Source organism: Prionailurus bengalensis, chromosome B4, assembly GCF_016509475.1.
Source record: "Prionailurus bengalensis isolate Pbe53 chromosome B4, Fcat_Pben_1.1_paternal_pri, whole genome shotgun sequence".
Lineage (NCBI taxonomy): Eukaryota > Metazoa > Chordata > Mammalia > Carnivora > Felidae > Prionailurus > Prionailurus bengalensis.
Genome location: NC_057358.1, coordinates 41,984,322 through 42,008,302, shown reverse-complemented (window position 1 = coordinate 42,008,302; position 23,981 = coordinate 41,984,322). Strand labels below are relative to the sequence as shown.

The window sequence follows — 23,981 nt, the reverse complement described above, 5'->3', positions numbered from 1 at the left end:
TTGGTTTCTTCTTAGAAATTAAAACACATAAAAATTACACAAAACTAACTGGTATTTTCTCATTAACTTGTATATTCTCTCTTTAGTCAACTAGTACCTAAGCCATGAGAACAGGGACCCTTGTCTGCCTTGTGAATTGTATCCCTGAACAGCACCTGGCACATGCTAGGGGCTCAATAACTGTTGGATGGATTTGATTTGGGTTCAAGAGATGCCTAGCCCTGGCCGTGCAAGAAAAGCATCCTCTTGGACATCTTCACGTCCCCAAAGGCAGGCAAAGCAGGTAAACCTGGAGATTTCAATTAAACCAGAAGTTAGCTTGACCCTCAAGCCAGGCGGCTCTCCTTGTATCTATCTACACATTGTAGAAATTGCTGCCTCAACATGCCAGGCCCCAGTCAGGCCTCTGGCTTTGCACTGCCTGTCCTGTGGAGCCCAGGACACCGGGTGTCCTGAGGTCACCCAGGTGGTGACAACAAATGCCTCACCCTTCCCACCATGTTTTTTTATTGGAGGGGGGGGGGTCTTTCCTATGAAAGTATTACCCATCCATGCACTAAGAAAAATTGAAAATTACAAGTATGGCAAAGCAGGAGAAAAATCACTCGCATCTTCACACTCTTAGCATACTGGGGTATTCCCTAGTCTCTTTTCAGGACATGTTTTTGAGATAACCTGTAAATAGTTTGCTAACCTCTTCTTTCTCATTATATTGTTAGCACTTATGGTCATTGGAAATTGTTCCATAAACAGAATTAGACAGCTAAATGATATTTCACCGTCTGGATAATTTACTGAACGCATTTTCTTTTAGACATTTTTTCCCCAACACTAACATGGCCATGAACATTTATCTCCACATATAAATATGTTTATCTTTAAAAACTTTTCCCCACGGATAGATACCCGTCTTTATATGGCCCTTGATACAGTTCCTAATAAAACCAGGGAGAGCCAGATGAAAACCTTTAGAAAGCGTAAGCGTTGAAAAAACTACCAAAATCCTCCCATGTAATTCACAATGAAAGCAACACCAATTATATCACACCCCGTGTTTCCCTTTATAGTATCATCATTAAGTATGAAAAATGCACGATTGTTAACCATCAGTCTCTCCTGCTGAACCGTAAGTTCCACGGACACAGGGACCTTGTACATCTTATTCATGGTACCAGGCATGTGTTAGGTGCTCAATATTACTGGATGGATGGATGGGCAATCAATATACTAGTGAGAGTTTGAAAGGCAAAGAGAGAAGAAAACTGAATGCCAATCCTCCAAACACCAACCCACCTCCCACACCCCAACTTCTCCCCTGGCAGCAGAACTCACACCCATGTCAGTTCCACTTATTCTTCATACAAATTTTATTCATACAGTTTTATTTTTAAATCATTTACACATATTCATACAAAGAAAAATAAATTTCAGGATGGAACCTTGGGACCGTGGTAGTTTAAAAAAAATCTCTCTGATCATTAGCTAGTGAAGACAAGGCAAGAGGCTTAGCAGTCATTTCTGGGGGTTAGTGGATCTCCCCACGCAGGGGCAGCTGAGGACATTCCAAGCTGCTCCCTCACGTTCCCTCAATCTACACCTTGTGAAGGTAATATGCGGGAAGGGGATTTTTCAATGCTCTCCCCTAGAAACATTTCAAGAAGTTCAGCAAAAGGCTTACGGTAACACTGAACCGCCTCTCTGCTAGGAATCTGGCAAGACTGCAATCTCCGGGCCAACTTTCTAGAAGAGCTGGCTCAACTCCTACTCGCACGCCTTTCTAGGAGGGGGGCTTGCTGCCCTCACCACACCCCGCGGCCCACTTGCTCTGTCCTCCCACCAACGGCCCCAGAACAGAGCCCTCAATCTGATCCCATCTGGTCCCTTCCAGGTTCATTCCACAAACAAGCATCCTCCTACCCCACACACAAACACTCTCTGTACAGTTGACCCCAGCCACTCCCGGGGACCCCTCAATGATGACGCCAGCCTTACTGCGTACGGCACCGCACCCAGGCCACCTGACTACAGTCGGGAGAGATCCAGGCACAACCAAACTGTGGGCACCCCCATCAAAACTCACCTCTGCTGAGCCAAAGCAACACTTAAATCCAACAGGCCGACTCCTAACACCCCATCCCAGGTACAGTCATCACAGAGGTGCACGGTAGAAGAACCTGCCACCCACAACTGCCCAAGAAAGCTGCACTATCACCAGTTCCCAGTAAAAGGGGGGGGGGGGGGGGAAAGGACGGACATTACAAATGTGGTTAGACCCTATCAGAAATGGCAGCTGATGACAACAGTTACCCTAGATCTTTGGGTCCTACCCAAAAAAGCAGCACCAAGAAAGGGCATGATGAGCAGAGAGATCTGTAGCTGGGGTGTACAGCCCCTGAATTACCAAGGGACTCAGAGTCGACACAGCTCATTTTCCTACAGTTACGTAGGAAGGACACAGACTACCCCCCACCCCCTACATTGAGGCAGCTCCTGAGAGGCCATACCGCTTGTGGTCATCAGCCCACCCCCTTGGTAGGCCCATTTGGGGAGAGGGAGTCACATCCAGAGCAGGGACCCCTCCAAGCAGACACTCACAGGGCAGCCCATCCCACTGTCACTGGGGCAGGCCAAACATAGTTAGGAGCGTGGGCAGATCCCGGGCATCAGCTGCCCCATAGGCATCACTCTGGCCTAACATAGACAATGCCAAACGTAGGGTGCTCCAGATATTCTCTGACATGGCACCCCCTTCTCCCCGAGGGCCCCGGCTTTTCCTCTGCATGTTCAGGGCCTCCAAAAAGTGCTCCACAGCCTCCCTGTAGGGAAGAAAAGTGAGAGATGGTGAGCAGAACATCACTGGAAGGAGACAGGTCAGCCGGCCTGGGGAGAAGGCTAGGACTAGTCAGTCAAATACAGGATCAAAGAATGAGGAGCCGGGGTCAAAGGCGGGGGGAAGGAATTCGCCCATTAATTACTCAAGAGCTGCTCTCACCGATGAGCTCCAAGGTTGATGCAGCTGATGCCCAGGTTGTAGCGGGACCGTATATAGCCAGGCTGTAGCTCAAGGGCCCGACGGTAGGCAGCTACTGCTTCTTCACTCTGGTTTCCGTTGGCCAGGGTGGCCCCTAGCTTATTCCACAGCAAATAGTCCTGGGATAGGAATGGAGAAGGGTTAGAAACAAGAGCCAGGCGCTCCAATTCTGCCCGTCCCTCTCCCTGGTTCACCATTCTGTTTAGCTAATACAGGTTCCTTCTGTTCCTCTGTCCTCCACTGTTCCCCGTGTGCCACAGTGCAACCACTCTCATCTCATGCAGACTCCCCGACGTCCACATGACCCTGTACTCCCAGCCTCCTTTTCCTAATTCTCCCATGGCAACCAGTCTCCGGAACGAAATCTCCCGTGACTCCGAAGTTCCCAACAAATGATTCTTCAGTAAGACACAGTCATGTTCTATTTCTATTCCTCCCGAGGCTCACATTGGGACGGACGCTGAGGGCAGCTGTGAAACAGTCCACTGCCTTGTCATACTCCCCACTCAGGTTGAAGAGGACTCCCAAGCCACACTGCACATCAGGGTCAATGGATGTAGGGTCCAGGCGCACAGCAGCCAGGAAGAGCTCCTTCACTTCAAGAAATAGGGAGCTGGATAAGTAGGGGGGAAGAAAAAAAAAAACAAAAACACAGACATAGGTGGATGGATGTGTCTATATTCCCACCCTCCCAAAATATTTCCTTAGTCACTCATACCCTTGAGATTCATCAGTCTATCAGTCATCCTCCGACCCCCAAACTCCACTTTAGAAACCTGCTCTTCTGTTTCATCCCGGCACTGCACCATGGAGTGCGGACCTCCTTCAAGTGGATCCTGGGTTTCCCATCCCACTCTTTTTTGTGTGTCATTTTTTTTTAATGTTTATTCATTTTTTGAGAGACAGACAGAGACAGAGCATGGAAAGGGGAGGGGCAGAGAGAGGAGACACGGAACCCGAAGCAGGCTCCAGGATCCGAGCTGTCAGCACAGAGCCCGAAGTGGGGCTCGACCCACAAACTGCGAGATCGTGGCCTGAGCCGAAGTCGGACGCTTCACCGACTGAGCCACCCAGGCACCGCCCGCATCCCACTCTCAAACCACTGAGTCTAAGTCCATCCCAGCTTCCCAAATCAAGATCCTCCCTCTCCTGGGACTCCCGTTACCATCTGTCCTCCCAAGAATCCCTCGCACTCACTCCGACAACAGGGATCCCAGGATGCGCTTGCTGGGGCCCTGTCCCGCCCCACCAGCCCCTTCTTCGCCGCGCACGACCAGGTGGGCATAGGCCGGCGTGTAGCGCAGCCAGTCTCGCAGGGTTTCGCAGGCCTGTCGCTGCAAGGACTCGTTGGTGAAGCTCACAGCCAGCGCCATCAGTGCCGTCCGGTTATCTGGCTTTAGCTCCAGACACCTGTTTGGACAGAGGTGGGCAGAGCTGGCACCTGCAGGACACTGGAATACGGTCACGGAATGCAGAGTCATGACAGCCTCACCTGCCAGCTCCCTCAGATTACGAGGCAAGGGACTCCTCCACACGCGAGTTACTAACAAAATTACAGATATGAGAAGGCGGGATGTTTTAGCAGCCAAGGAACCAGTAAGGGTCCCACATATACAATTAACGGCTCGTGAGGAAACGTAACCAGGTGTCTCCAATTCCCTCCAAACCTTAAGAGTTTCGCCACAAGAACATACTCTTGCTAGTGACCGGAAAGAAGACAAGGATCTGGGGCTGGGACGCTAGCGTTCTAAAGGCTATCTGGAGGGCCTCGGAAGCACCTCACCCCACCTTTCACGCACTCACCTCCGCAGCGCACTGATGGCTAACAGTTCTTGTTCATTCTCTGCCTGGGTGGTACCCAGATACTGCCAAGCCTAGAAAGAAGGTGCCAGATCCCATTACTCGTGTATTCACCTTGCCACCCTCCTTTCCTCTGGCTTCCCCCTCTCCACCCTTACCCCCCGACCTCAGGCCACCACCCAGGCCCGCATCCATCCGCACTGCTCTGTGGGGCTTCCCGCAAAACTGAAGGAAGCCGTGTCTCATGTGAAGGCAGACCAGTGAGTCACTCACTTCCGTGTGCTTGGGATCCTGCTGCACAGCTGCCTCAAAAAGCAGCACTGCGTTTGGCAGGTCCCCCTCCTGAAGCCGCCGGAGGCCTTCCTCAAAAGGCTGGGGGTGGTCACGCAGGGGGTTCTCCTCCTCAAACTGGTACCCCTACAGGGAAAGGAAGCCAAGTGAAAACCTCTGGGACAGAGCCGTCGCAGGCAAAGCAGAAGAAATGGGAGAGGACAACCCACACAGAGGTGGAGAAGTTGAAGGCCTCCAAAAAGTATCCGAATTAAATGCCCACAAATTTTCCAAATTATAAAGGGGATCATCGAGGACTACAGTAAAATCATTCGGTATCGTGCTCATGCTGCTGTCTCCTGTTCACAATAACTGAAAAGCGAAGGTCTACACACTGGGATCCATGCTGGGAGTAAGCTTATTTTAGGAAGTCTTTAAAGGCCTGTATTTCTACATCCTTGACTCTCACTACTGGACAGAACACATTTCTTACAAGATCCGCTTATAGGAATGAGATAAGCTCTCCTTAGCTATTCAAAGGGCATTTCTTGGGGCACCTGGGTGGCTCACTAGGTTGGGCTTCTGACTTTGGCTCGGGTCACGATCTCGCATTTGTGGGTTCGGGCCCTGCACAGAGCTCTGTGCTGACAGCTCAGAGACTGGAGCCTGCTTCAGATTCTGTGTCTCCCTCTCTCTCTTCTCCTCCCCCACTCACATTCTGTCTGTCTCTAAGAATAAATAAACATTAAAATATTTTTAAAAACAAAGGGCATTTCTTGTTTTCCTGCAGCAATGTGATAACAGATAATGGAAATGCAATTTGGAGTCAGAGGTCCTGCCACTCAAATCCCACTCTTGCCTAGCTCAGAGAATCACTGTGTGCACTGCCTGGATAACATGTGTTCAAGCACTTGGAAAACTTTAGTTGTTCCCTAATTTCATTCTTGAAAGTTACTAATATTAATCTGTATCTCACAGTAAATGAAACCTAGATCCCAAAATCCTGACGGCAAAAAATGCTTCAGAAAAACACCGTTCTCTTCTGGCTGAGGATTTCTCATTTCAGGGAAGGATTATGATGCTATGTGCAAAGCTTTGTCTACTGGTATTTCATGTTAGGCAAAGAGGTAATAAGGTAGAAGGGAAGTCTCTAGTAAGCCGCATGACTTGGGACAAGCAAATAAAACGTTCCTCTTTGGGGAGTAAATAGTTACCATCACAAAACAATATACCAGAATGAAAAGATGCAAAATACCAGGCAGAGCCCTTCTAAATGTAGCTAAGGACAAATAAGAATGAAACCGTCTACAATAAAGACGTGAGTGAGGCCCTTTTTCACTATTACTACGGAACTGCTAAAGAACTGGAAACACGTAAATTTTACCAGCCAAGTTCTAAACCATTATAAGTCATCAGATGAAAATTACTTGTGACAGACAAAACTTAAATAATTACAGTGGAAGTCTCAGAAGCAAGATATATTACAGGAGATGGATTAGGAATAAATGTATTAAAAGTATATTCATGTTGAGAATAAGTAGTGCTCCTGGGATGTCTCTGTACAATATGAAAACTCTGAAGGTAGAAAATGACCTTCGAGGGGTGCCTGGGTGGCGCAGTCGGTTAAGCGTCCGACTTCAGCCAGGTCACGATCTCGCGGTCCGGAGTTGGAGCCCCGCGTCAGGCTCTGGGCTGATGGCTCAGAGCCTGGAGCCTGTTTCCGATTCTGTGTCTCCCTCTCTCTCTGCCCCTCCCCTGTTCATGCTCTGTCTCTCTCTGTCCCAAAAATAAATAAATGTTGAAAAAAAAATTAAAAAAAAAAAGAAAATGACCTTCGACCAGGGATCAGCAAACCTTTCTCATCAGGGCCAGATAATAAGTAATCTGTCACTAGTCAACTCCACCTTTGGAGAGAGAAAGGAGCCACAAATATGTAAAACACATAAGCATGACTGTGTTCCAATAAAACTTTATTTATGGACACTGCAATTTGAATTGTATATAACTTGCACAGGTCACAAAATATTTCTTTTCATTTTTTTCAACTGTTTAAGAATGTTAAAACCACTATCAGCTCATAGGCCAGGCAAAAACAGTTAGCAGGCCAGATTTACCTGTGGGCCATAGTTTGCTAACCCCCATCCTAGACATAAATCCCTCCACAACCAACTTCAACTATCGTCTATCATCGATCTATGTTTTAAGCCACCCTGTAGGAAACAGAGATCATTGTCATCTATAACATAATTTCCTAATGAAATCAATTCCTGCCTCTCAGAACTACAGAGTTCTGAGATTATTAATTACAGAGTTCTGAAATTATTAATAATCAAGTGAGATTATTCACCTAAGTCTTATTATCAAAAAGCATAAAATACTATTCATAAAATAGGCATTCTCCTCAAAAGACAATGTAACAAATCAATGCCATCAGGAGGTTCTCCAAATACACTCTTGTCCATGCTATCTATCCTCCTTGCCATTTTATCAACTGCTGATCAAAGAGGAATTTTTCAAAATTAGAACATTTGCATAAATGGGAAAAAGAATATGTGGGAGGAAGCTTCAAACCAAAAGAATGCAGCATGAGCTTATGATCACTGTCGCAACCTAAAAAGTCTAAGCCGAGCCAATCAGTCTGATCCACTGTCTGGTCTATTCCAAAATCTCACAGGATCATGCAGCAGAAATAGGATACTATTAAGAGTCTAGCCCATCAGAGAAACTTCTTTATGCTAAAGGGATGCAATATGTGCTTGAGCTACAGATGTTGTCTTGAAAATTTAAGGACTATCCAGTAAAAAAAATAGTATATTCAGAGACCCATGAATTTATATGACAATCAAGATCAGATCCACATTCAAAAACAAAAAATGCACTATTGACATATAATTCAATAATAGTTAGCATAGGGGCGCCTAGGTGGCTCAGTCAGTTGAGTGTCCAACTCTTGATTTCAGCTCAGATTACGATCCCAGTGTTGTGGGATTGAGCCCTGCATCAGGCTCTGAACTGAGCATGGAGGCTGCTTGGGATTCTCTCTCTCTCCCTCTCTCTCTGCCCCTTACCCCCTCTTAAAAAAGAAAAAAAAAAAGCATTCAAGAAAATGTTATTCCACCTAGCATGTCATTAATATGAGAGTAAAAAATGCTAAGAAATGCTACTCATACAAAATCAATGATATATCTATATTTATTAAAAGCATGGAAATTTTCATCTAAAATATATAATTTGCCACTTGTAAGATGATGGAACTCTGCAACTTATCAAATTGCTTATACAGATTAATAAATGTATCATGTGCAGGTACTTCCTTCAGTTCTTCCTCCTCAGAATTCCACAGAAGAAACTCTTATTGTGGCAAAACATAGGGCAGGGTCCAAGAAGTAAGCTCTCTTCCCTATAAGAGGATAGCTCTTAAAAACTAAGACTGAAATAAACAGTAAACAAAATCCCATTTTTCCCAGTATTAAGTTTTTCACTGGCTTTCAAAAGCTAGCCTTTTCTTTTTTTCTTTTCCTATGTGAGAGAGCAAGAGTGCACGAGCAGGGGAGAGGGGCAGAGTGAGAGAAAGAAAAAGTCTTAAGCAGGCTCCACGTGGAGACCGACTCAGGACTCGATCCCACGACCCTGGGATGATGACTTCAACTGAAATCAAGAGCCAGACACTCAACCGACTGACCCACCCAGGCGCCCCAAATGCTAGCCTTTTTATAGTTATCTTGAACCTTACTCTTTCCTACCTTTGCATAGCTCCCCTATGTCAAGATCTACCTCAGACATCCTGCTTTACATCTCAGGCCCTGGTTCTAGCCCCAGAAACCTTTCCCAACCAGATCTGAGCTGAGAAGAGGTATTGCTACTCTCCTCCCCAGTTCCTGTTTCGTCTCTTCCAAAACCAAACAGTTCTCTCCCTTCCCCCTCATGCTTCAGCTCAGCAGCTCAATTCTTTTTTTAATTTATTATTTATTTTGAGAGAGAGAGAGAGAGAGAGAGAGAGAGAAAATCCCAAGCAGGTTCCATGCTGTCAGCGCAGAGCCCCAAGCAGGGCTTAAATTCACAAACCGTGAGATCATGACTTGAGCCAAAATCAAAAGTCGGACGCTGAACCAACTGAGCCACAGGTGCTCCCTCAGCAGTTCAGTTATTACCCACATCCCTAAATACCTCACAGTCCCAAAGCAGATTTTTTTCCACAGTGATACCTCTGAAACAGCATAAGCTTCTTGGTCTAAAGTATATGCTATATGCAAAACTAGATCAATTTTCACCAATGACTGCTGGAATATTTTCCTAACATTTAAGTTATTTAATACAATTCTTTGAAAACACCTAAATTGGCACAGGTGGTCAGTACCTACAGGAACAGATCCAAATTTAAAATGAATTTGTGAGTTAAAAAAAGTAAACAGAGGGGCGCCTGGGTGGCTTAGTCGGTTAAGCATCTGACTTCGGCTCGGTCACGATCTCGCGGTTTGTGGGTTCGAGCCCCGCATCAGGCTCTGTGCTGACAGCTCGGAGCCTGAAGCCTGCTTCAAATTCTGTGTCTACCTCTCTCTGTGCCCCTGTTCCCCGCCCCCCCCCCCCACCGGCACTCACGCTCTGTCTCTCTCTCTCAAAAATAAACATAAAAAAAAAAAAAAAAGTAAATAGATATGAAGGTGGGAAGACAGATAATCTACCAATTACCACTCTCTACCAAAGGGGTATCTATCTCCTTAAAAATGTTCTCAATCAACCTCCAAAGCAGAGCTCTTTCATCTAGGTTCTGAATGCATCAGGGGCAAATCTCTATTATAGGTACTATGTCACTGTATTACCATTATTTGACAAGGAGGGTCTATTATTATTAATCCTTATACCCTAAGAATAAAGCATACCTTCAAACACTGGAGAGGAGCGGGGCAAGGGAATGATTTAGACCTCCCTTCGTGGAAAGGGGTTCAAGGTAGTAATTACTTGAAAGTAGGTACCCTCCAAATTCAAGATTAAAGGAGGCACAAAACAAGGAAACCCTGCAATCCGAAAACCGAGTTCTTACCTTATCATAGGAAGCAGACGTGAGATCATCATAGTCAGAAAGCCAGGGATGAGCCTCTGCGTCCCGTTTCGCCATCTCCTCCAACTCTGCCTGCAACTTGTCCCAGAAATCGACATCGGACTGTAAGGAAGGGAAGGCAGATAGAAAAAGGAGATCCATCATGACCACCCCACCTGACGCTCAGCGCCGCTAGGATAGATTCCGTAAGGCAGTAGTTCTTAAATGTCAATGCATTTAAGATCTCCTGAAGAGCTTTTTTAAGTGAAGATTCCTAGATCCTACGCTCAGATCCTGATTCTGCAGTGTGAGCTGATGCCCTACCCCAAGCATTCTGACACAGAGGGCCCAGGAACACTAGGACATACAACATTCGTGGTACGTTTCTTTGCTGTTAAAACACCCACTCTCTCCAAAGGAGTGTTTTCTCTTGAGGTGTCTGCTCCTGTGCTACCTGCTCTCACCTCTATAGCTGACTTGGCTCGTTCAAACTCCGTATCGAGGGCAGCTGTGTTTACTGGTCTTGTGAACTGGTCAACCCAGGCATCTGATGTACCCTGTGACAAAGAAGGATGGTCAGACCACCACCAACTTTCTACTGACTAAATACCCACTAAACACCAGCAACCTGCACACTTCTGAGAACATTCTCAGGATCTCTTTCCCACCCACTCAGGACCTCGATGCTACCAAGACAAGCTGGCAATAAAATCCCTTCCCCGTCTAGGACCACTGAACACTGAACCCAAGGCCTGGGGCACCAGCCGGCTCTCAAGTGGGACTGGGAAGTGACAATGTCCTACCTGCTGCTGTATAAACTCTGCTGCCCACTGTTCTGCCTGAGCTCGGCCCGACCCTGCACCGGACTCCAGGGACACCTGCCCCTCGCCAATCTGCCGCACGAATTTCAGGAACTGGGGCACAGAGACACACATAGGCTACTTGGGAGAGGACTTCCAGGTGTGCACTCTCAACCATGCCCAAGAGAAGCCTGCACTCACCCTCCCCCTGACCATCTCTAGCTGCAGGCAAGATTTGCTAAAAGACCCTGAAAAATGTAGAGAACAAAAGAAAGGAATTTCTGGCTTTAAAGATTTGAGAAGACACAGAAAAGCAACAGGGTGAGTATGCAAGGAAGTGAGGGAAAGAATGCTGAAAGTAAGAGGCAGGATGCGAAGAAGTCTCTATTCTCAAGACAGGAAGGCATGGACCCGGGATCTTATTTCCTTCTCTTTAAACTGGGGTATGAAAAGCTAGACTCTTGGCTTTGAAGGCCAGCTCTGCTGGGCAAAATAGCAGTGGGATGTGGCTCACCTCAGAGTTAGCCAACTTGGGGTCATCCACCTTGGCCACAAAATCACTGGCTGTGTGCTGCAGATCCTCCTCGGGATGATATTCATCATACCTGGAACAGGTAAGGGCAAACGGGTTCCACACACTCATCTGCCACCACCTTCCCCATGCTATTCCCCACCCCCCAGCCCCTGGCATCACAGTTCTTATCAAGGAAAAGACACACATTCTTGTTGAGGTCCTACAAATTCCAATTTACATTAAAAAAGGACACTTGGTGGGGGGGGGGGAGGGGGGTGCCTGGGTCAGTCCCTTAAGCATCCAACTCTTGGTTTCAGTTCAGGTCATAATCTCACAGTTTGTGGGTTCGAGCCCCGCTTCAGGCTCTGCGTTGACAGTATGGAGCCTGCTTGGGATTCTCTGTCTCCCTCTCTCTCTGCCCCTCCCCCACTCACAGTCTCTGTCTCTCTCAAAATAAATAAATAACAAAAAAATTTTATAAAGAAAAAAAAAAGGACACGGGCGGAAGTGGCAAAGTACTAGCTACATTCTTTTACTTCTCCCATTCACAAACACACCTTTGCAGAGAGAAGGAATATAGTAGCAACCTCCAAATTAAAGAGGCAATAGGATACGTAAGGTAAAGTTACAAACTTCTGGTTACGACACTTAGGATTCTTGACTCACTCACACTTTGAGTAGGGGTAATAATACAAGTGAGAACCTTAACACTGAAAATGAGGGGAGGTGCTTAGGTGGCTCAGTCGGTTAAGTGTCCGGCTTCAGCTCATGTCACGATCTCATGGTTCCTGAGTTCAAGCTCCACTGATGGTGCAGAGCCTGCCTGGGATTCTCTCCCTCTCCCCTTCTCCGCCCCTCTCTCAAAATAAATAAACTTTAAAAAAAGGGCGGGGGGGGGGGGGCTCCTGGGTGACTCAGTCAGTTAAGCATCCAACTTCAGCTCAGGTTGTGATCCCACAGTCTGTGAGTCTGAGGCCCGCACCAGGATCTCTACTGGCAGCACAGAGCTCACTTCAGATCCTCTGTGCCCCCCGTCTCTCTTCCCCTCCCCCTCTGGCATGCTCTCTGTCTCTCTCAAAATAAAGAAAAGAAAAGAAAAGAACAGAACAAATGAGGGGACTGCAAATCAGTTTGAGAATGCAGATGTAGGAGGTGAGGGAGGCTGAGAAAACTACCCAATGCTCCTTTCACAGGGATCCATCCAGAAAGAAGTAGCTGGACTCACCAGCAATCAGTGGCAGCTGTTCCCTCAGGCTCTCCCAGCCACAACTTCTCCTCGGACTGTTCCAGATATTCCTCAGCCCAGCGGGCTGGGGACACAGACAAAGGATCTGCAAGGAACGGAGTTGGAGAAATCACACTGGGCTCAGTGAGGGTCAGGGCAAAGGAGAGTACCACACATATTCAACTGACCCTCTTAACCAAGCCAAAGCAGATAAGACCCTACTGAATTCCTCAGAAAGTCCTGCTCAAAAGAAAACACTACTAAACGCTCAATAGCCAACCCACTCCCAAGGGGCCTGGGGCCAAAGTTTACTGGAATGGAAACAGGAAAACAAATGAGGAGACTCAGGAAAGGAGTCCAAACCCTTTTGGTTGAAGTGCCAGAGGCCTCAGTAAGAAATAGCAGGCACCTGGGGCCTCCACCTTCCTCGAAGGCACTGCAAGAAACTGGTAAGGAGCTAAAGGAGAGCGGAAGACCTCTGGTCTGGTCTCCATCGACAGAGTTCACGCTCTCCCAATAAAACGAGCCTCGTATTTCATTGTAATAAAGCTACCAGGAGAACCGGAGAAGCAGAATGCTGGGCTAGAATTAAAAAATACCTAGGGCCACTCTTCCCACTGGATGTTGGTTTCATTTTTTTAGTTGAGATGCAAACATGAATGTACACAAAGTGTACCAAGCGTAAGCATACTGCTTCATTAACTCCACACGTGAATACACACAAATCACCACCAGCCACATCAAGACACAGAACGTTTCAGACCTCCCACAGGCTCCGTCAGGCCCTCCCTCCCCCAAGAAGAAACATTATTCTGACTTGTCACTTTTGATTCGTTTGTTTGTTTTTTGGTTTATTTATTTTGAGAAAGAGTGAGAGAGCAGCAGGGAAGGGGCAGAGAGAGGGAGAGAGAGAATCCCATGCGAGGGATTCAATGCAGGGCTCGAACCCATGATCCATGAGTTCATAATGATCTGAGCCTAAATCAAGAGTCAGATGCTTAGCTGACTGAGTCACCCTGGTGCCCCTCACTTTTGATTCATTTTAGGGCTATGTTTTTTAAGTGTAATTCTAGGAACTGTCTTAAAAGCTCTAGTGACAAAGGGCACTGCCACAACATCATAGTAAAGATTAGCAAGGTACAGATTGAACGAGGGCACTGAACCCTTTCTCAACCTCCAGGACTTTGTCCTTTACTATTTTAGGGCCAGGGGGAAAATGAAAAAAAACAAAACAAAACAAAAAGCACTAAGACATTATTCAAAGGGGCCCTAAAGAGGGGTACCTGGGTGGCTCAGTCAGTTGAATGTCCGACTGCAGCTCAGGTCGTGATCTCATAGTTCATGAGTTCAAGCCCTGCATCGGGCTCTCTGCTGTCAGCCTATCTGCATACAGCCGGCTTCAGAAGCTCTGTCCCTCTCTCTCTGCCCCTCCCCCACTTGCACTCTCTCAAAAATAAATATTTTAAAACAACAACAACAACAAAGGGGCCCTAAAGAATGAGTCAACACAGACAAGGCACCAGCCAGCAGTGTGCTTTCCTTCTGCCCTGCATCCACACTTCTCCACCATCAGTACTGAAATGGTCATGCTATCTTTGTCCCCAGTTTGGAGATCTGTCATTGCTTTCAACACAGAAGGCAGATGTGTCCCTTTGGTATTAAATGTCTACTCCATTTAACTGAGACTTTGCCTGAACTATTTCAACAAAGTAAGCTCAACATGTGGGAAAGTAATGTCAAAATCTGGAGGAGAAAAAAAGGGGGATACAGACTCTCAAAATACACATAACTATAAATATCACTAATACAATAAATTAAGATATGGTTGACATTTTTTTTTTTTTTGTCCTTAATTTCAAAGACTCTCAACATTTTTATCCAGATTCCCTCACTAGTTATTATGGGCAATAGACTGCTGGCCCAAAAGTGGAGACCTAAGAAGGAGACACAAAATACTAAAGTAGACTTTACAGTGCCTTCTGATCCCTTCGTCCCATTCTGTTGAAAATTAACCACCGCTCCTCTTACTCTCCAGCCACTCCTTACTCTCAACTAGAGTGTTTTCCAGAAGCATACTCTGGCCACAAATGCTCCTCAAATTAGAATGCTGTCTTTTGTGAAATGCTCCTTTCAAGGACAAGAAGCAGCGGAAAAAATATAAAGCATCTGGACTCTAAGAGACATGAGGCAGATTAGAAAAAAAATCCCAGGATGAGAAAAGTCATCCTCAAATAGCTGTAATTTGGTATTTGGCCATATTTAGCCATCAGACTCAGAATTTTCTGGCATTGTGAACCTGCTCCAACAGAGTCAAAATGAAAGAACCAGAAGAATTCTGTTTGGCCTTCACACTATTTTTTGAGAAATTCTTACAGAAAATCAGATCTATTTGGATACTCGAGATTGGAGCAATTAAGGCCTGCAGAGGAGAAGGGACTGTCCTAGCTTACGTAAATCAGTAGAGTCAGAACCAACAACCTTGACACCAAATATCCAATTCAGAATGTTCACCTTACTTACTTTCTCGTTGTGTGTTCCTTCCACCTAGGCGCATCCAGCCCAAGCTCAAAAGTCAAAAATTCAGAACTTCCCACCCTCATCCATAAACATTCCTGAGTTTGCTAAATAGCCCAGTGGTAAAGAATGTAGGTTCTACTTTGTCCATAAAAGCCCAGAAAGACTGAGTTCTTACCCTGGTTCTAGAATTACGATTCTCTATTTTATTGGATAAATTATTAAATCTTTCAATGCCTCAGTTTTATCACCTGTTAAATAAATTTTTATGTTTCTCCCTAAAAAAAAAAAAAAAAAAAAAAAAGAAGAATGTAGGTTCTAGAGTCAGCCTCCGGGCACTCAAATCCCAACACCACCTCTTATTCACTGTGCAAGTTACTTAACCCTTAAGTTTCCATTTCCTTATCTATAAACAGATATAAATAGATCTATGAATAGAGATAAGAACAGCTACCTCATAGGGATGGTTGTAAAGACCAAACGAGATAAGGCATGCGTAAGGCACAGGGTAACAAATGTTCTCTATTATTAACATCACTGTCTGTTCACATAGGGAGCAAACCCATAGGGAAAGCAGAAAACATCACGATGAGATCGTTACTCCTTTTATTCCACAGTCTGTTCCTCTGCCACAGGGGGAGATCTCTTGCCACTCATCGTCTGCCACTGCTGCTTGCCTACAGCACAGGTCTCTCTCTCGTAATTACCATAGGAACCTCACACACCAGGTTAGCTGAGGCTGCCTGAATTCAAAACCCCTTAAAGGCGTATCTCATCCCTGCAGCCAAGTCATAAGATGGGGAATTATTTGGCCCAGGAGATTTAGGGGCAGGGGTCGGGGGGTGGATTCCATCAAGAAATATGGCAGACTGAAAATGAGCTTCATGTGGCAAATGGAATAATTCTGTAACTCGACTGTGATGGTAGTTACACAAATCTACACAAGTGATAAAACCGCATAAAACCATAAACACACACACACAAAGGCATGTCAAACCAGTGAGATTTAATACACTCTGTGGATTGTACCAATGGCAGTTTCCCGATTTTGATGTCGGACATAACAAACGGTCATGCAAAATATTACCACCAGGGAAAACAGAATGAAAGATACACAGAACCTTCTTCTACCTTTTTTGCAACTTCCAGTGAAACTATCAATTATTTTCAAATAGAACAGGACAAGACAATAAATGCACATCTAGGTTCTTTGTAAACTTGAGTCTGGAATCTTAACAACAGGGGTTTGAAAATAATAAGGATTTAAAGCATATAACCTTTCATCTTGAAGTCAACTTATCCATAAAGTAATAGGTAACCTATATCATCAATATAATAATATCAGCCACAAATGTTATGAGAATAATAAAAAATGAATGACCAGAAAATTAATTTCCTTTAGCTTTCTCCCAGATCTCAATTCATTTGTTCAATAAATACTGAAGGTCCACTACGTACAAAGCAATAACTAATGCAATTGCACATTTTTATGAAGGCAGGCCCCAAACAGCTCAACTTCCCTTTCCGCCTCTCCCTATCCCTGCCTCCATGAAGCAGGCACAGTCCCAAAAGAACAGACAAAACAGAAGAGATCTCCCAAAGAGAACTTAATGAGACAAGTCCAACGTGTTTTTCTAAAGGTAATCATAACAGAAATCTCATCAATCTCAATGCTTACGGTAGCAATAATTTTTTTTCCTGAGTTATCAAAAATGACGCCCACACATTACAACAGAAGTCTCTCTACAATAAGGCATTTAAGTCTACAGTTTGTATGAAAAACAGTGTTGGTCTGGGGGAGTGTCTTTGTTACAGCTCAGAGCTTCACTTGAGGAAATTCCACGAAGAAGATTCTCAATGATAGTGTAATGGCTCTAAGTATGGAGCCTAGAGTCAGAAAGATAGGAGTCTGAATGTCATCTCTGTTACTGAATGACTTTGGATAAAGTATTTAACCTTTTGAAATCTCAGTTTCTTTATCTACACAATAGGGAAGGAATACCTACCTTGTAAGTATAACTGTGAAGACCAAATGACTTTAAGATTATAAAGTGCAAAGCATGATTCAAGAAACAAAGAACATCTACTGTTCTACCTTAAACTCCAACTTCAGCGCTGGAGGAAAGGGAGTCATGTTAAAAGAGGCCAACAGCTTTTAACTGTTAGATGTGGGGTTTTTTTCCTAAATACAGAAAGCCCTACTTTTAGAAGAATAAAAATGATGGAGGGAGAAAACAATTAGGTCCCTTTAGTGACCTCAGGAATATTTAAAAATGATGACAATGTGAATGCCCTGAGAGTCTATAATCTCTGTAACTTTGTCCATTTGTATCTCTTGTTACTCTTAATTTGTTAAATTGGGAAAAGGCTAACAAGTACTTCCCTTTGACAGCAAAGAAGAAGAGGAAAGCTGAAGAGAATGCCCTTCCCCCATGCCCCTATTCAGACAGGCCTGGGGGAGAGGAATCAATCCCGAGGGACGTAATGAGCATGGACCCTCTCAAAGAGCAAGAAATAGGCTGGGACCCTGAAGAGCTTAGGGTGCAGGCCCACCAGTAGAGCACCATGGTTAAGCCCACAGGGTCTGGGATCATTCAAACCCAGAGTCAAATCCCAACTCCAGCACCTACAAAATTGAATCACCTTTGGCAAGTCCCTTAATCCCAAAGCTTTTGTTTTCTTATGTATATGCTAGGAATAAAAACAGTAGCTACCTCGGGAGTTCTCATGGGAATTAAATAGATAATGCATTCAGAGCACTTAATACAAAATCCAGAACATAATAAGTAAATATTAGCTATTAATTTTTATTATCATCATCAGGATATGGTCTTTGCCCTCTACTATACTTCAGGCCCTTGAACTCCCCAATCCCACTTCCCAAGGCCTCAACTCTTTTCAAGATGACCTCATGCCAGAATCCCACAGGCTGTGCTGAATATTTCTTCCTGGGCAATACTGCCGTTCATCCAATCTGTGGATCCTCACCACCAAATTACAGTAATAAAGTTCCAGATAAGAAAGAAGTACCTAACCCCTCATGTTCTCTCTCCCTGTCCTCTCTCCCATTCTCTTTAAATAGAGAGAGATACAGAGATGCAGAGATATAATCTCCAAAATCTCTTATCCAGTTCAAACCCAGTCCCCTGCTTCATATAAGTTTCAACAATTCCCTATTATCACCTGAGGTTCAGTGCCCTAGAGAAATGAGTCAAGAATCCAGAAAAGTCATAGAAGCTAAAATCGTTCTATATCCTAAGATGAACTGGGGAACCAAAGAGAACTTTGCCCCATGCAAGCCTCACCTGTGACTTCAGAGATGAATTCTTGCGACCAGTCAGTCTCATTATAATCCTGAGTTACATCCACAGCATCTCCAGCTGCAAGAAACTCCTGGGCCCAGTTCTCAGACAAGGCCAAGTCTGCCACACCAGGAGCTTAAAAGAAAGAGAGAGAACTAAGAAAAAAAAAAGAAATACGTATCATTCTATCATGCCTAAGGAGCCCTCAGTGCACATGAAAACACTCTGTCCCTTTTGTCTCCTTCTGCATCTCAATTCCCCAACGCCAGCAGCATCCAAATATGGAACCCCCTTGGCCCTCTGTGCACAGAAAATGGTGCACTCCCCTCCCACCAGACTCTGGACCCACCTCTCTGGGGTGCCTGGCGGAAGTTTGACTGTTCAATCTCTTGCATCTCTGCCAGGAGATCATCCATCTTGAAAGTCTGAGGGGCGCGGGATACAAGTGGTGCATTCTGGTCCTGGAGAAATTCGGCCACCAACTGCCAGGAGAGACGTGATGAAATGAACTCAGCAGGAGATAACGCCCCATGAATGGGGGATGCTAAATACAAGGAAAGGGAAGCAAAGAAACTATAGATTTGCAAACACTCAAAAGAATACATTTTTAAAAGCAAGCAGGTGGAATAAGGCAAATCTCATTTGGTCAGGAAGGTCCACAGGTTGAAATATGGGTGAGCCAAGTTTAAAGTGAAAACGCAACGGGCAAAAGAAAAATGCAACGCAAGAGACTGGTATGTTTACCTCATCTTCCGAGGCTACTCCCAAAGGCTTAGAGACCTAAGACAGAAGAAAAGAAAGGGGGCGGGAGGCAATATGGTACAGTGGTGAAGACCACACACAACTCAGTTAAACAGGGGTTAAAATTCCAGCTCCGGCATGTATAAATGACCTTGAGCAAGTCACAAAACTTCTCTGAGCCTCAGTTTCTTCATCTATAAAACGACGGCCTTCATCCGTCTGAAGATGCACAATGCTTAGCGCGGTGTTAAGTAAACACTCATTAAGTGGTAACTATCATTTGCGACACATCAGAGAGAGCAGTTATCCCCCAGTGTTCCTTTGCCCCCCCCCCCCCATCCCAGGCCACCGCTTGTGTTTCTACATCAAAAATACTCACCGCCTCAGAGGCGGGGGCTCCTGGGGGCCAAGGGCCAGGCCTCAACCCCTCCTGCCGAAGGGCCTTGTCCTGGGTGAAGTGCCCGGCCAGCTTCATGAGTGGGTTGGCACCCCCGCATTCGGCCTCCACCAGCTCCCGCATTGCCATGGTGACCGCCAGCTCACTGACGGGCAAGGGTTTGGAACTGAGGTCCGGCAGCCAGATCCTTCCCCAGCCCACAGCTCAGCATGTATCTGGGGGAAGCGGGCAGACGTCCGTTCCAGCTGGTTAGCCCCTGGCCACGCTCCACCCCTGTGCCTTTTGCTACGGCCCCCACCTCTGCCAGGAGGTCCGAGAGGGGGCCGGTGCCCTCCTGCCGCCCCCGCTCAAAGGCCACCGCTTTCAGTCTGGCCCTCTCCGGCCGCCTCCACGACTGCGGGGTCAGGCGGCGGGACCCGCCGGCAGCCACCCCTTACAGAAGGGCCTGGACCCCATGGGTCTGAGGGGGACAATTCTGCGATCGGGCTGTACCGGAGCACTGGCCGGGCAACGGAGAGTAGGAACGCCGCCGAGCGTAAGCCAGGTTCCCCACACCCCCTACCGACAGGCGAGCTCCGAAGGGAGCCATTCCTTCCCCCGTAAGTCACCTGAGCCCCTCCCCCGCATTCGGCCGGTCCCGGCCCACCCCTCCCGCCCCCGGCCCACCCCTTTCCCCCGCCCCAGTCGCAGCTCCGGCCCCGCCTCCTGGCACCCGCGAGGATCTGGCCAGGGCCGAGGAAGACCGGGAACATGTCCTCGCACCCCCTCGGGGCCCGGCGCTCACCGTCGCGCGCCGCGCCGCGCCGCGCCGCACGACCGGCCGGGGCACCTGGTGCGGGCAGAAGGGGGAGGGGAGGGGAGGGGAGGGAAGGGAATGGGGAACCAGGGGCGGGGCTCGAGCTTAAAGGGGCCGTGGCGGTCGCGCAGCAGCCGCGGCCCGGCGAAAGCTGTTTGAAGGGCGGGGCCTTAAGACTGCGACGCAGCGTGACGGGAGGGGCCGTGAATCTTAAAGGGGAAGAACGCCTTAAAGGGGAAGTCTCAGAGTGGAGACGCAGAACGTTCAAAAAGATCACCGGCGCTAGGACTTGTTTGATAGAAAGCTCAAAGAAGAGTGGAGCCAAGAGGGGCTTCCTGAGCTTTGGGGGAAAGCCAAGGGCACATAATCCTGGACCCAGCTCCTCCTGACCCTTCCTTGACGGCACATTGTGACCCAAGGGGATTCCCTGCCCTTTCTGGGCCTCAGTTTCCTCTTCTAAAAAGGGGCTGACTAGTCTTTTGGTAAGAGAAAGTCCCTAACGCGGGAGTCGCGAGAGTCAAATCCGAGGCCTCCCTCAGCCTTCTAGGGATGCCCACTTCCAAATTGCCCCTACTGGGACATCGTCACAGTCTCCTTGGAGACAGAGGCCTGCCCCCCCCCCCCCCATCCCTCTGCCACCTCTGCGTAATGGGGAAAATAGCACTGGATGATGATAATTCCGGAGACTAAAATTGGACCCAACGCATCCTGAGTCCTAAGCTGGTAACATACAACAAAGGTGCACAGTGAATCACTCCTCTCCCTTCCTTCTTCCCTCATCGCCGTCAAGGTCACCATGGTGGCCATATTCCCCACTGCTCCAGACTGAAAGGATAGACATGATGCAAGAAATGATTTTTAATCACAGAATAAGCCTCAGGCTCACCATCTGCCACAGAATTGGCTCTGGTGTCAAACTTCAAGTTCACTGGGAAATAAACCCTAATATCTCACCTGGCTCCAAGACCAAGAGAGTCCCGGTGCCATAAAGAAGGGCAGAAGGTGCTCAGAGCTGCTGGTAATTGAGCAAGGATGAGTTAGTACCAAAACACGGAAGCACCATCCCAGCCCGGGGTGCAGGAGAGGAGGCAGGTATACAGCAGGTGGCGCTCCGGACCAAGCTTGTTTCCTGGTGTCCCGCAGATTTCAAAGGCCGAGGCACAAGGGGACCAAAGGGGCTTGGCTCGGTAAAACTCATCCCTGGGAAAGTAAAGAGGCTGTTATGACACCTCAGGGGAACGGAATGGCAGGGCAGACCTGAAGATTGTGCAAAATTTCTCCTTTTCCTTACTTTTTCACCATCTTCCAGACCCCCACCCCCTTTTCCCTGGAGAACACATATCCCCGCCCTTGCCTGTTCACTGCTCCCAGGCTGCCCACCCGAGAGGAAGAGAGAGAGAGAGAGAGAGGGAGAGCGAGAGACAGAGCAAGCGTCAGAGGAGAGGGGAAAATGCCTAGTACCTAATAAACTAAACCATGCCAAGGAGGAAGGGGTGCTCTCTGTAAAGTGTAAAGGATCCCTGGAGAGGGCAATGTTTAACAGAAAGCATATGATATGGTAGAATTTTAGAAAATCAAGGCAACCGGAAAAGACTTCCAAGTACCATTCAAACCGTAGCACACACATAACCACCTACTCTGCTAGGAGTTTAGTAACCGATTAGCAATAATTCATTATGTGCCCACCTGCTAGGAGAATGATAATAATGATAGTAACTGATGTTTATTTAATGCTTACTAAAACCCAGGCATTGCACTAAACACTTCATGGGTATTAGTGCTTTTAATCTTCATAATACCCTCTATGAAATAGGAATCACCAACCAACCCCACTTTACAGATAACACTTACCCAAAATCACACAGCAAGGAAGTCAAAATTCAATCCAGACACAACTCCAAATACCTACCCATTATACAACACTGCCTCCCAGTCTTAGAGAAGCCTTGTTTATAAGCCCTGGAGAACTTTGTCTCCCAGGCTATAGAATTCTGCACAGAACCTGGCCCACAAGTTCAAGGGGGACTCTGGTGCTAAGAAAAGACTAATAAAGCTAGTTAGGTGTTCAACATTCAATTTACTGATGTTTTGGATTTAAAATCCCAGGTTCAACTTTAAATTATTATTTTATTCATAAAAGTAATACTTTTTTTTAAAGAGACTTATTTTCTATTTTTTTTTATTTTAGAGAGAGACCGTGTGAGCGGGGGAGAAGGGTAGAGGGAGAGAGAAAGAGAGAGAGGGAGAGAGAGACAGAGAGAGGGAGAGGGAGATTCTCAAGCAAGTTCCACACTCAGCACAGCACCCGACACGGGGCTCGATCCCACAACCCTGGGATTGTGACCTGAGCCAAAATCAAAAGTTGGGCACTCAACTGACTGAGCCACCCAGGCGCCCCAGTAATAATTTTTATAGAATATAAATTTTACTTCATGCTTTAATTTTTAATTCTACATATTCTTTAACTAATGTTTGATTAATTCAAATTGAACAGGTTAAAGCCCCCTTAATTTTAGATATAGACTATATTTACTGTGTGCCAGGCATTGTTCTAAGCATTTTTCAAATATCAATTTATTTAATCCTCACAATAATTTAATAATAGCAACTATAATTAATCCCCACTTTACAGACGAGGAAACTGAGGCACAGAGCGGTTAAATGATTGGCCCAAGTTTATACTAAATAGCAAAGCTATAATTTGAACCTACACCAGGATCATCAAACTTTATCTGTAAAGAGCCAAACAGTAAATATTTTTGTCTTTTCAGCTCATACAGTCTCTGTCACAACCACTCAGCTCTGCTCTCATAGCACATACCCAACCAAAGATAATATACAAATGAATGAGCATGTTTATGTTCCAATAAAAAATTTTATGGACACTGAAATTCAAATTTTATATAATTTTCATATATCACAAAAGAATCCTTTCGATCTTTTTTTTAACCATTTAAAAATGTCAAAACCATTCTTAGATTGCAGACTGTATAAAAACAGTCAGCAGGCCCTAGTTTGCTGACCTCTCTACATAATCTGGTTCCAGAGTCCATGTTCTGAAATGTTATGGTAGACTTTACCTTTTTAAAAATATAAATTAGATTTCCTTGAACATTTTTAACTACCTGGCATTTAATATACATATATTTTTAGGCATTTTATTTTTTTTTAATGCTTGTGTTTTTGAGAGAGAGAGAGACAGAGCATGAGCGGGGGGGGGGGGGGGGGGTTGGGCGGCAGAGAGAGAGGGAGACACAGAATCCAAAACAGGCTCCAGGCTCCAAGCTGTCAGCACAAAGCTTGACACGGGGCTCAAACTCACCAGTGCGTGAGATCATGACCTGAGCCAAAGTCAGGACCCCCCCAGCCGACTGAGCCACCCAGGGGCCCCTAAGCATTTTAAATGCCTAACAGGGCAAACAACCTTTTCAGGCAAAACTTTTCTAAACTTATTCAACCCTGTGCATCTAATACATTAAACTTATAAACATTTATCCAATTCTTTTAATCCTCCTAAAATCTCAAGTCCAAAATTTTACTTCCCAAATGGCAG

At 46.1% G+C, this 23,981-nt stretch overlaps 1 protein-coding gene across 15 annotated transcripts; it reads right to left on the bottom strand.

Moving 5' to 3' along the window:
* Window positions 1-773: 773 nt before the first annotated feature.
* PEX5 (peroxisomal biogenesis factor 5) lies at window positions 774-20,592 on the bottom strand. Of its 15 annotated transcripts, none has more exons than XM_043561897.1 (16): window positions 20,417-20,591; window positions 19,615-19,847; window positions 19,239-19,274; window positions 18,844-18,976; window positions 18,498-18,629; window positions 12,679-12,784; window positions 11,454-11,544; window positions 10,943-11,053; window positions 10,604-10,696; window positions 10,143-10,238; window positions 5,105-5,248; window positions 4,835-4,905; window positions 4,229-4,441; window positions 3,479-3,644; window positions 2,993-3,150; window positions 774-2,816 (listed from the first exon to the last, which is right to left on the bottom strand). In XM_043561897.1, exons 2-16 carry the CDS (start codon window positions 19,759-19,761, stop codon window positions 2,615-2,617), a joined length of 1,899 nt encoding a protein of 632 aa, XP_043417832.1. In that variant the 5' UTR covers window positions 19,762-19,847; window positions 20,417-20,591; the 3' UTR covers window positions 774-2,614. The 15 variants fall into 15 exon arrangements, with proteins under 15 accessions (XP_043417832.1, XP_043417829.1, XP_043417831.1 ...); XM_043561894.1 differs by having other exon boundaries at window positions 10,143-10,262; window positions 20,417-20,588; XM_043561896.1 differs by lacking the exon at window positions 20,417-20,591 and adding an exon at window positions 20,125-20,241 and having other exon boundaries at window positions 10,143-10,262.
* Between the last annotated feature and the right edge of the window lie 3,389 nt (window positions 20,593-23,981).

What these genes read in the sequence shown, in the direction of transcription:
- PEX5 (XM_043561894.1), bottom strand. Translation starts at nt 19,761, where the DNA reads ATGGCAATGCGGGAGCTGGTGGAGGCCGAATGCGGGGGTGCCAACCCA. An exon ending in AGGATCCCAAGCACACGGAA is followed by an intron (nt 4,906 to 5,104) that starts GTGAGTGACTCA and finishes CCTTCTTTCTAG; the next exon opens with GCTTGGCAGTATCTGGGTAC. An exon ending in CTGGGATCCCTGTTGTCGGA is followed by an intron (nt 3,645 to 4,228) that starts GTGAGTGCGAGG and finishes CTACTTATCCAG; the next exon opens with CTCCCTATTTCTTGAAGTGA.